Raw genomic sequence first — 11,606 nt, 5'->3', positions numbered from 1 at the left:
GGAAATGATACAATATGTGTGATGCTGGAGGTCAGTCAAACTGTTTTCAAGTCAACCTTCAAAAGGATTTTCCTGAGATTTGATCCTCATTTTTTGTTTTCCAAGATCTTTCTGCAGCTGTTTCACCTTTATTTTGTCCCCAGTTATTCCTTATTCAAACAGGCTACTTGTTTGTTATCTGGGTCATGTAAATTGTCCACTTTCCCCAATTTCTGTCAAATATCTCGTTTGACTCTCCAGAGCTCAGTTTTTCTATGAATCTGAGAAGCTGTTGCTTTCCCCTGCAGGATCAGCACTTTTCTAATTTGTGGTTGAAACATATTTGCTGCCTAATCCTTTGCATGCGTATTTTCCCTCCTTTGATCCAGTCTTACCTCCTGTCCTGCAGTGTTTCCGGTCATGAGAGCACACGTAGCCCAGTCTCTGCCACCTTCAGTCCCGCAGTCCTCAGACTGAGCCACTAGATGGCGTTGGACTCCACAGTAAAGGCCGACCCTTTGAAAGAAACTGTGCTGCTGCTCCCTGTGACGGCTCTGTTTCCTCTCTGCAGGCTGCACAGTGAAGCCACTTCACACACTTAATAACAGCCAGCAGTGACACACAGCACATTATACCACTTCTTTCACTTCACACTGTTTCATGTTGGATTTATCGAGGCTTCCGCGGCGGGAGCTGCTGCCCAGGAAACACACATTTACCAGCTCTTTACTGTGTGGCCCCTGTGATCTGTAGCGTAGTGAGTTCCTCGTGTGTACATGGGGTTTGTAGTTTGCAGCTGAAGTTCTTCATTTCCTGCAGATCAGGAGGGTCTGAAAACAAATCCTTCACCTCTCTCTTCGTTTTCACGACTTTTCTTTCTCCTGTCTCGTCTCTTCATCAGCTCCGTTCACTTCAGTTTGCTTTATCATTGTGAATAATAATAAACCAACACAGAACGTGGTTCTGGACCAGTACAGAGCTACATCAGTGCAGTGACCTTACAGCTTACAACACCAGCAGTCTAAAGTCCCGTTTAGCGTCCCCTAGAGGCCGCAGTGTTCATTACAGCCACAATATGAACAAACAACATCCTGATGATTTATCCGTTCTTGGAACTAAAGAAGTGAAGTTTGTCCTGAGGGTGGCGCTAGAGGAAAAGTCATGTTGTTACCTAAAAGGTTTATCCTTCGTACAGTGGCCATTTTAGGACAGTGTGTAAGGCTCAGCTCAGTCAAAATCTGTACCAATCACACCGCAGGACATGCTTTGCCCCAGACTGTTTCGTGTTGACGTTGCGAGAGATCCGCGACTGGAGCGAATGATCGGGATATTCAACGAAAACATGCGAGCAGCCGCTCGGTATGTGTGTCGGCTCATTCCTGCTTCCTCGCCCCCAGTTAGCTGGTGCGCTCTCATTACATACAGCTCATCTCCCGTCTCAGACAAGTCGCCGTGTTGTCACAAAGTCTACATGTTTGAAAGTTTTACTAATATAAAACCTTCGTGGATCAAAACTGAAAGAGTCATAACTGACCTTGTTTGCAGTTCGAGGTGTCCTGTCAACAGTTTTACAGACGTCTCTTTTATAAAGGTGGCTTATGAGGAAAATGCTCTTTGGGCCGCAGGGGGATTTATCGCTGCAATACCGCGAGTGGCCACTGGAAAAAATTGGAAGCGTATTCAGTTCTTATTATACAACAATGATTATGCTAGTAGCGGCTAATGTAGCCTGCAGCAGAGACGAGCAGCGGTCTGCTGAGCTCGCTGCTTTCTGACTCCACACCAACACCTTTGTTTCATCGTCACACCTGTAGCCTTCAGCCCCGACCGACGCCGACTCGTGTGACATCACTTGAGGACATTTCTCGGACCTCACACAGCTCCCTCTGAGAAACTGAAGGCTTTATACAGACTTTTTCACATGTGCAGTAGAACTCCCCAACACCTGGAAACACCCGTTTACTTGTACTTTCAGTATTTCTGTGTATCAACCACAGAAACGTAAAGTGGAATATCATGTCTGCGAATGATGTGGCCAAGCAGGAGCAGATAAAACAAAAGAGCAACGTTGGTCCCAAGATGGATCCTTGGGGTGCTCCAAAGTTAACCAGGTGAAACATGGTCACCATGGAAACAAAGCATATTCGGTTTAATCAGTAAGAGTTGGCCACAACGTGCATGTCAGCATGTGCATAGAAATAACAAGAGAGTGCGGGTTTATACATTTTACAACATTTTGTATTTGATATTTGTTCTTAATGTTTCTTAGTGTTTGGCTGCTTGAAGTAATATTTATGAAAACAAAATCAGTGTTTTGTTCTTGGTGATTTAAAAAAAATGATGTATCAGTAAAATCAGCTGAAAAATTTGCTAAAGGATGAATCTTAAACTGATAATAACGATAATGATAACGTGTAAAAGAAGATAACATCTAGTTTTTATATTTAGTGCAGCTTAGTAGTATCATGACCTTGAATCTATGAAGAAAAAAAATACAATTTTAGATAAATTAACCCTTGAAATTGTTTTTAAAGCTGATTCTGTCCTCCTCTTAATAACTCGTCACTAACTTTCTCTTTTTTAAGTTCACCCATTTTCTCTCTTTGTCTTTTAACTTCCTTTAAGTCTTTCTCTTTTCCAGCTTTATCACTCCCACATTTTTGTTTTCCCTTCCCTCCTCCTCATCCTCCTATTCTTTAGGAAAAAAAACTACATTACCCAGGAGGCCTCATTAAGCTGCAGCAGCTGGATGCAGTGGGCAGATTTACAGCCTGGTTTCATCCCGAGCTGTCTGACACAGAGCAGGATGCTGCGTGGATTGATGTGCTGATCCCAAAAAACTGTCAATTTGTAACAAAAGAAAAACCGCAGGAAGTTATTTAACGGAGCAGAGAGTAGATTTCATGATGTTCAAGGTTTTTGTTGTTACAGCAGGTTGTACAGGTGACAGACAGAGCAGCTGATGGACCATATTCAACATGTTTGTACGCGTTTTAACTTTTTCATAACAGATTCTCTAAACGTCACATTCCTGCTGATCATTTTACAAATCATCCATTAGTTCTTACGTTGATCTCCTTCCTTCCAGGCTGCCATTGGTTTTACTGCATTCATGTGGAAAATCAACCTGCAGAGAGACGATCCATCACAGTCAATATTTAGTCAGCTTTATTTCAGAGAAGTCCCGAGCCGATCCTTAACGATCGGTATCAGATCAGTCTTTCCTCTAGGTGAAACTAAACCTTCATTCATATCAGATCAATACTTAAATCAGGACCTTCTTTGGATCAAGTAACTCATAAAAAACAAGGTGTTATTTCAGTGTGGCAGATACAGATGTTCAAATGTCCTCATGATATATTATATTTATGTCTATGTTAACCTTTATGGGATCGGACTCGGTATCGACAGAAACCTGATATTAACGGACTCTGATCGGGACCGAAGACACTCGATCGGGACATCCTCTTATTCCCAAAACATGAAACGATATTTCAGCGTAAGCAGACAATTGTTTATATATATATACATAATTTGCAGTATTTATGTAAAAGATTTAGTTTGTAATTCTTTCATTTGTAATGCGAATCATCTGTGTTGCTTGTTGTTCTCGCTTCGTGTTGCTCAGCAAAACAGATGAAAAGTCGACACGTTGATAAACAATACAGCTGAAGAAAGTCGAGTTCTGCGCTGCAACAAGTCCTTTTTGTCTGTAACTGAGTCCTTAAGGTTTATTTTTCTTTAAACAAATAAAGAAATGGTGATGTATTCAGAATCCGCCTGTGTCCAATACAAATCAACTCCCAGTGTTCAAGTGTTGGGTTCTGAAATCAAGTTTCATTTGTCTGCGAGTTGATTTTTATTGGCGACACTGAAACATTCTCACTCCGCTGGACTCGAGACTTCCTCCGCACGTTCTAAGAAAATAAAGTTTTGCAGGATTCGGGGACGCACAAAAACCACTGGGGATTTTTTTTCTTCAGTGTGAGTTTAGAGCAGCTACGATTAGTCGAATATTAATCAGCAATTTAAAAAAACAACATTTTTTGGGGCTTTTTTTTTGCCTTTAATTGACTTGATCAGCTGAAGAGAGCCAGGAGGGGATGACATGCAGCAAAGAGCCCGGCTGCTGCCGTCCGGACGCAGCCTGCTGAGGTCTGCCAGCTGAGCTGCCGGGCGCCCAATCAGCAACTCTTACAATTATCTAATAATCTCAATCATTTCTTATGAAAAAATGCCCCAAAACCTGCTGGTCAGCTTCTCAAATGTGAGCATTTGATGCTTTTCGGGCTGCAACTAACAGTTGTTTTCATTATCGACTAATCTGTCGTTCCTTTTCTTGATTAATCGATTAGTTGTTTGGTCCATAAAATGTCAGAAGCTGGTGAAAAATGTCGATCAGTGTTTCCCAAAGCCGACGTCCTCAAACGTCTCGTTTTGTCCAGTTTACTGTCAGAGGAGGAAAGAAACCAGAACATATTCACATGGAACTTTTTTTCTTAAAATGACTCAAAACGATGAATTGATTATCTGAATAGTTGGCGATTAATTTAATAGTTGACGACCAATGGAGTCATCGACTTATTGTTGCAGCTGGAGATGCTCTGTCGTCCAAACAGAATGTTTCTGGGGTTTGGACCGTTGGTCGGACCAAACACGACATTTGAAGACATCGGCTTGGACTGTGAGAAATTAATTACATTTCTTCACTATTTTCTGAAATTTTTATAGAGAAAATTATTTGCCAGATTAATAAATAATGAAAATAATTGTTAGTTGCAGCCATCTACCAGGAAGTGTAGATGCAGCACCTGGTTACTGCTGCAACCCACCATTTCACAGTAAACCATCATTTGAATTAAAAAGTATCTAAATGAATTCATGCACGAGGCGTCAGTCAGCAGTCGAGTTGAGTTTCGCAGCGATAGTTACAGCAGCGCTCAGCACTGATTTCACTCCATCTTTGGAGCTCAGCGCTCCTCGTTCCACTCGGTTCCTCCCGTCTCTGTAGTTTATATCTCAACATGTGATGCAGAGTTCAGATCTGTGAATCCAGTCAGTGGGCTGGTTATCATTTTAAAAGCATTTATGGGAATGTTTTCTGTTGATGTGAAATAAACAGAGTCTGGACTCTTTAGGAAATCAATCTGGTTGTTTAGTCAGAGCGGCAGACTCAACACGCAGCTGGAATGTGGTTTTCCTGGAAGAGGCAACGCTGAAAGGTCGACGGTCTGATTCCCCGCTGTGTTTCCTCTCAGGTCAGAGAGAAACCAGCCCACTGGCACAGAGGCAATAATCTGTGTGTCTGTGTGTGTGTGTTCAGGTTATGGACAGACCGGTCCTCAGGCTCAGAGTCCAGGCTACGACTCCATCGCCTCCGCTGTGTCAGGGATGATGCACATCACCGGGCCAGAGGTCAGAACAGCAACATCAGTCCATCTGTCCATCCAGCATTTTCCCCCCGAGCGAGACAGACCCAGTTACTGCTCGTTCCTGCTCTCCACAGGATGAACCACGAGGTTTTAACGACCCCGTGGCCTTTCCTCGGTTCCCTCTCTATAACACCGTATTTATTTATATTTTTATTTAACAAAGAAGTCTCTTGAGATAAATTCACAAGAGAGACATGGCCCAATACGACCCCGACGGAGAGAAGCTCGACTACTTTGTAACAGTAACATTCTTCGTGCTTGTTTGCAGCCTGATATGAAGGCAGTGTTTCCAGATGAAGTATGGAGCCCAAGCTCAGGGTGCAGCAGCTCAGTGCATGCGTGTACAGGCTGTCACCATCATCCCTGAGCAAGGTTTTGATTGTGGAAAAGCAAATTTAAATTTAGGTTCAAGTGTTTTTAGAAAGTTATCATTGTGAGTATGGAAAGTTAATTTTTCATCCAGTTATTTGTACGAATACACTTTTTCTCTACGGGACACTAGCAGCAGTTTAGACTAAAACCTTCACTTCATGCAGACGAGTCACAGCGCGGGCCTTTAAAGCTGTTGAGACAACAAGATGCACTCACTCTTAACGACTCTACAGCCGTCAGTGAAGATGATCAGTAAGCGTCTGAAATGAGTGAACAAGGGATTTGGTGACACAGCAAAGTCTTTATTTTCGGTCGTATACATTCCCCCCCCCTCCCACCTCCCATAATGCATTGCTTCTGCTGGCAGGATGGTGAGCCCGTGCGTCCAGGCGTCGCCATGACAGACCTGGCGACGGGGCTGTACGCACACGGAGCCATCATGGCCGCCCTGCTGCAACGACACAAGACGGGGAGGGGAGTTCATATCGACTGCAACCTGCTGTCCTCACAGGTAACAGCTGTGTGTGTGTGTGTGTGTGTGTGTGTGTGTGTGTGTGTGTGTGTGTGTGTGTGTGTGTTTCCTCCTGAGCTCCCCTGTTTTGCCTAACCAGCTCGTCAGAGCTCAGTTCACTGGTCAGACTGTAACGATGTATTAAATAAAAATTCAATTCATTTTGCTTCCGTATTTAAACCCTTAAACCTCTTCTGTGCCACTGAAAAACGAATCTGTTGGTACGAGTGCTCCTTGTGTGAGTCAAAACTTTATCAAAACTCATGAAACCAAGTTTTAAAAATGTTGTGTACTGTTCACTTGTTGACTGTGAAAAATAAACCAAGCTGTTTTTATACATGCAGTTAGTCACTGAGTGTGAAACAAACAGGATCTGTTTCAGTTACCATCTTTTCATCGCTAGCTTTAAAAAATAAATAACTGTAATCATCTTAATGAGCCACTTCTGCTTCATTCAGAGAAAAAGGAACCTTAACAGGAAGTCAGTAAGACAGGAGTAAAACGTCCCAAAATGCTCCACTTTGTACCTAAAATGTCACCTAACTAGGAAATATTCATGCCGCTGCACACACCGGCTTACAGTGTTGTGTTCAGGGTCTGCCGACGCTGCCTGTCTGATTCCATCCATATCAATGGGGTGTTTCTGATGGGAGAGATAAGCACGAGTGTCACTGCAGCTCCATGATGCTGTTTTAGTGTGTGTGTGTGTGTGTGTGTGTGTGTGTGTGTGTGTGTGTGTGAACTAATAACGGATCCTGAAAACTTGCTGTTATTTAAACAAGCCTTTGATTTATCCTTAAAAGTCTGAACACTTCAAACAAATCAAACCCAGCGTAATCCTAAAACCGCCGCGGACTCTGATGGATGGGATCACACGCCGTTCTGGACTCTGAAGTATTCGAGACACCCAGGGTGCGTTTGATTTGTCGTGTCAGGACATACTGCTTGTGTGACAGTGTTGCTTTTAAAAACATGTTTTATGTTTTATATATTCTCATTTTCCACCTCTTTCTCTGGGAAAGACGCTGTGACACAAACCAGTTCAGCTCATTTCCAAACTTTACGGTCCTCCAGAGAGAAATTCAGTTTAGAATAAAAACACATAGAAAAGTCTGTTTCCTGTTGAAACGCTGGGTGAAGAAGATTGATATGTTCTTGTATTTGACTTTATGCTTTCATAGTTGTGTTTTTAACAGCAGGTGTCTGACATCAGTGTGTTAGGGCCAATTATGGAGAAGTTAAAAAACTGTTTCCAAACGCTCAAAGAAGACTTTAAACAAGTGAAAATATAAAGAGTAATGCAATTTGAATACATCCACACAAAGATCCTGAACATTTCAAAGTAAAAGCATCACATCATACTCAAAATGCGTAAATGTTTAGCGTGCAAAGCTGCATAAAGACAAATAAGGTAACACTTTATTTTATGGGTCTCATTGTTTCTGTAAAATGTCCTAGAAAGGGAACGGATAGGAACTGTTCATTCAGAGAAGGTTTCTTGGAAATAACTATATCATTCGGGTCGAATTATAGAGAAAATGGAGGATTAGTCAGTTAGTTTACTTCCAATTAGTTACTTATGAAACCTCTTTCTTTCAGTCAGGGGAAATAAAAAAATCTAAGCTTTGTTTACTAAGGTAGTTTACTTATATAGGACCTGTGTAGAGCAGATGTCAGCACAAGTGTCTCAATAACAAACAAACCAACAAAAATTCAATTTGTCTGCAGGCAAGTATACAATTCAACAAATGTATCAAAAGAAAAAAAATTGAAAGTTAATTAATATTTACTTGTGTTTAAATGGATTTCTGGCAAGTTTCCCAGTCGTTAAGATTTTAGCTCCTAATTTAAGGAAATCCCTCTAAACGCAACACAACTACAGTAACTGAACTCTAATAACTCATCACACAGTTCTTTCCAGGAGATACTGGGGCTCATGAATAAAGTGTTACCAAATCAAACTAATGTATTTCTTCAGCTAATGCAAAACAACAACAACAGTAACGAAGGTAAATTAGCTGATGAGGTGACATGATGTCATTTATTGATTTAATAATCGGTTCACCACGTTGGTCCGGACTGAAATGTCTCAGCAACTGTTTTATGGATTGTCGTGAAATTATGTACAAACATTCACGTTCACCAGAGGATGAATCCTGCTGACTTCTCCTCTAGCGCCACCATCAGGTCGACATGTTAACGTGTCCGACACTTTGGTCTCTGACCAAACACCTGCAGAGCTGCTGACGCTCCCATCAGCCTCAGCTGCACTCTGTGTTCACTGCTGATCAGCTAATGTTAGCATGCTAACACGCTAAACTAAGACGGTGCACACGGTGAACATTATACCTGCTAAACATCAGCATGTTAGCATGCTGATGTTAGCATTTAGCTGAAATCACCGCTGTGTTTAAGAAGAGTTTAAAATAGAATTAAAGGCTGTTAAACTAAAGTTTTTGTAGATTTTAAAAGGAAGATAGACGACATTTGACTCCAATACAAAACAAAAAAGTGAAATGCATGCTGTAATTGGTTTTCGAGGCTGCGAGGTCTTGATCTCTGCGGTCGACTCCCAGGGCTGCTACACATAAAATACCCATAATCCACCTCTCCCCCCCTCCCCATATCCCATGGTGCATTCCTGCATAAAGTGCTGCGACCACAGGCACGCCGACCACAGAGCGGTTCGACCAGAGATGAACAATGAGAGCACACAGCCGCAGTGGATCTGAATCCATGTGGACGGGTTTAAGCTGAGTTTGGTTCGGTTGTCAGGGGAAATTTAATCATTACAAACCAATCAAAGTTCACAGTTGTATCTGTGCACGCTGCCTGCAGGTCCTGAAACAGCTGTAAACATCAGGAGGAGCTCCACACCAAAGGCTGGAGTCTTAAGTTCAGCTTGAAACATCTTTAAATTGTTGTGGTTTGTTGAGGAAATGGCTCAGTCATGCAGAAAAATACCAACGTTTTGAAGCTGAGAAACATTACCAGACTAGTCCTGGGGGGAAAGTTTCCCAGAGATACTATGAGACCAAGGAGAAGATAGTCCTCATCCCTGAAGCTTTTTCTCTGGTGAAAGTAGAACATGAAATGCCTCCATTAAGGCAGAATGTAAATCCCACATTTCTGTAACCTGTCACAGTAGTGCAGCTAATTCTTCGCTCACTCTCTCCCGTCCGGCTTTTGGAAGCAGTCAGAATGAATTTCTCAGACAGTTTCATCTTTTAGACTCTATAACAGCCATGAGCAGCTACTGTCAGAGTCTGCGTCTCTGCTGGAGCTTTGACCGTCACTAGAAGCACAGTTCTATCCGTCTGAGAGAGTCACTGTTCGGGCGCTGAGCTAGCAGCTCTACCACAAGAGCGTGTTTGAGGGGTAGTGTCAGTACATAGCCGTGGCCCTGCTGTTTGTTCTGGTTAACGTCGCGTTCAGCTCTGAATACAGCACAGTTGTCAGCTCAGGTGTTGTGTTTACTGCCACACAGGAGGAATACATGTACACGTACAGCGTCGTTTTTCCGGCTTGCTAACGCTACCATCAGCTCTGTGTGATGGGCACAAACTGGAGCTAGCAGCTGCTACCTCAGTCGGGGGGGTCAACATACGTAATAGACCTCCGAGTCTTACCTATGTCGTCGTGGTTAGGGAGGTGCCAGAGAATTCATCTGAACCAAACTTTTAAATCCAAGCAGACACATGCAAACTCATTTTTGAGCAGAAGCAGCAGTTTTTACACACAAAGATGTCTCAGTCATTTAAATAAATTAGTTTTAAAGGACGGATCTGGTGGCCATTTTAAGAAGTGCATCTGTGTGGTCAGCATGAACGCAAAGCTAAGTTTAAATCACTTCATTTACGTCAAGCTGAGCGCTGGGGAGTGTTTACAGTAGACCAGCAGTAAGACAGACAGTAAGGACAGACATTACGGACAGTCAGTAAGGACAGTCTGTAAAGACAGTCAGTAAAGACAGTCAGTAAGGACAGTCAGTAAAGACAGTCAGTAAGGACAGACAGTAAAGACAGACAGTAAGGACAGACAGTAAGGACAGACAGTAAAGACAGACAGTAAAGACAGACAGTAAAGACAGTCAGTAAGGACAGACAGTAAAGACAGTCAGTAAAGACAGGAAGTATGGACAGACAGTACGGACAGTCAGTAAGGACAGTCAGTAAAGACAGGAAGTAAGGACAGACAGTAAAGACAGACAGTAAAGACAGGAAGTATGGACAGACAGTACGGACAGTCAGTAAGGACAGACAGTAAAGACAGGAAGTATGGACAGACAGTACGGACAGTCAGTATGGACAGACAGTACGGACAGTCAGTAAGGACAGACAGTAAAGACAGGAAGTAAGGACAGACAGTAAAGACAGACAGTAAGGACAGACAGTACGGACAGTCAGTACGGACAGTCAGTAAGGACAGGAAGTATGGACAGACAGTAAGGACAACGACGACAAGCGACTGTGTGTTTATGTGACTTAAAACCGACCTTTCCCCTCTTGTCTCTGTACGTTCATGAAGGAACGACTTCGGGAGCATCACGAGTTTCTACTCTTCAGATATTAAACTGCGCTGGCTGTGCGGCTCGTTTGTTAATGAGCCGAATCAGTTCTGTTAATGTACGCGATGGCACAGACGCAATTTAGCGATGTCGCCTCATCGGGTTTCTGGGTGTTGAAAGTTAAACAGTTACCTCTTGTTGCCAAGCGGTACGAGCTTCATACAAGGCAACGAAACTCGTGCCCCTTTTTATTTATTGAATCAGGAATCGATTACCTCCACCTTTGCTTCTGACAGACAAGAGCCATAATTCACACGGCCAGTAGGGGTCCTTGTTGTGAAAAAGTAGACATAGATCGTAACAATATGCAGCTGGCAGACGAATGTTTTTTCCCGCTTGGCTTCTCGTATTTACAGTCTGGGTGATACAACGTAAATGTGCCGTTATTATAATGCAATGAAGAGATTTCCCCACAGGTGATTTCTGGCTACTGAACTTTTACCTACTTGCCTGGACAAAAGTAAAAGCTTCAGCAACACTCAAGGCCGCTGTGTTTCGGCTCGCGTCCTTCATCAGGGTCACGGTTGGTCTCCCCTGCCGTCTGTTTTCTCCCGTCGCCGAGCTTCGACTCACCACCGCTCAGTTTGCGGATGCTCCTCCTCACCACGTGAAAGAACTTTTACGGATTCATCCTCCGATTCTCTTGTAATTTCTCTCTTTTAGCCTCCTGTCAGAGCTGATTTAAAGCTGCTGTCTGCTGCTGCTGACGGACGCTCGCTTTAATACGACTGCACTTCCTTTGTGA

General features: G+C 43.0%; 1 protein-coding gene across 4 annotated transcripts in view; it reads left to right on the top strand.

Annotated features, from left to right (window-relative positions):
• The window catches only part of sugct (succinyl-CoA:glutarate-CoA transferase), a 120,700-nt gene that overhangs the window by 45,594 nt on the left and 63,500 nt on the right, over window positions 1–11,606 (top strand). For all 4 annotated transcript variants that reach the window (XM_044176215.1, XM_044176214.1, XM_044176217.1 and 1 more), the window contains exons 7-8: window positions 5,303–5,394; window positions 6,151–6,294. In XM_044176215.1, the coding sequence (XP_044032150.1) occupies window positions 5,303–5,394; window positions 6,151–6,294 (236 nt within the window). The remainder of the gene's footprint in view (window positions 1–5,302; window positions 5,395–6,150; window positions 6,295–11,606) is intronic.

The sequence above is a fragment of the Siniperca chuatsi genome, linkage group LG19 (genome assembly GCF_020085105.1).
Source record: "Siniperca chuatsi isolate FFG_IHB_CAS linkage group LG19, ASM2008510v1, whole genome shotgun sequence".
NCBI classification, from domain to species: Eukaryota; Metazoa; Chordata; class Actinopteri; order Centrarchiformes; family Sinipercidae; genus Siniperca; species Siniperca chuatsi.
The sequence above is the reverse complement of the archived record's forward strand: the minus strand, read 5'-3'. Positions and strand labels throughout refer to the sequence as shown.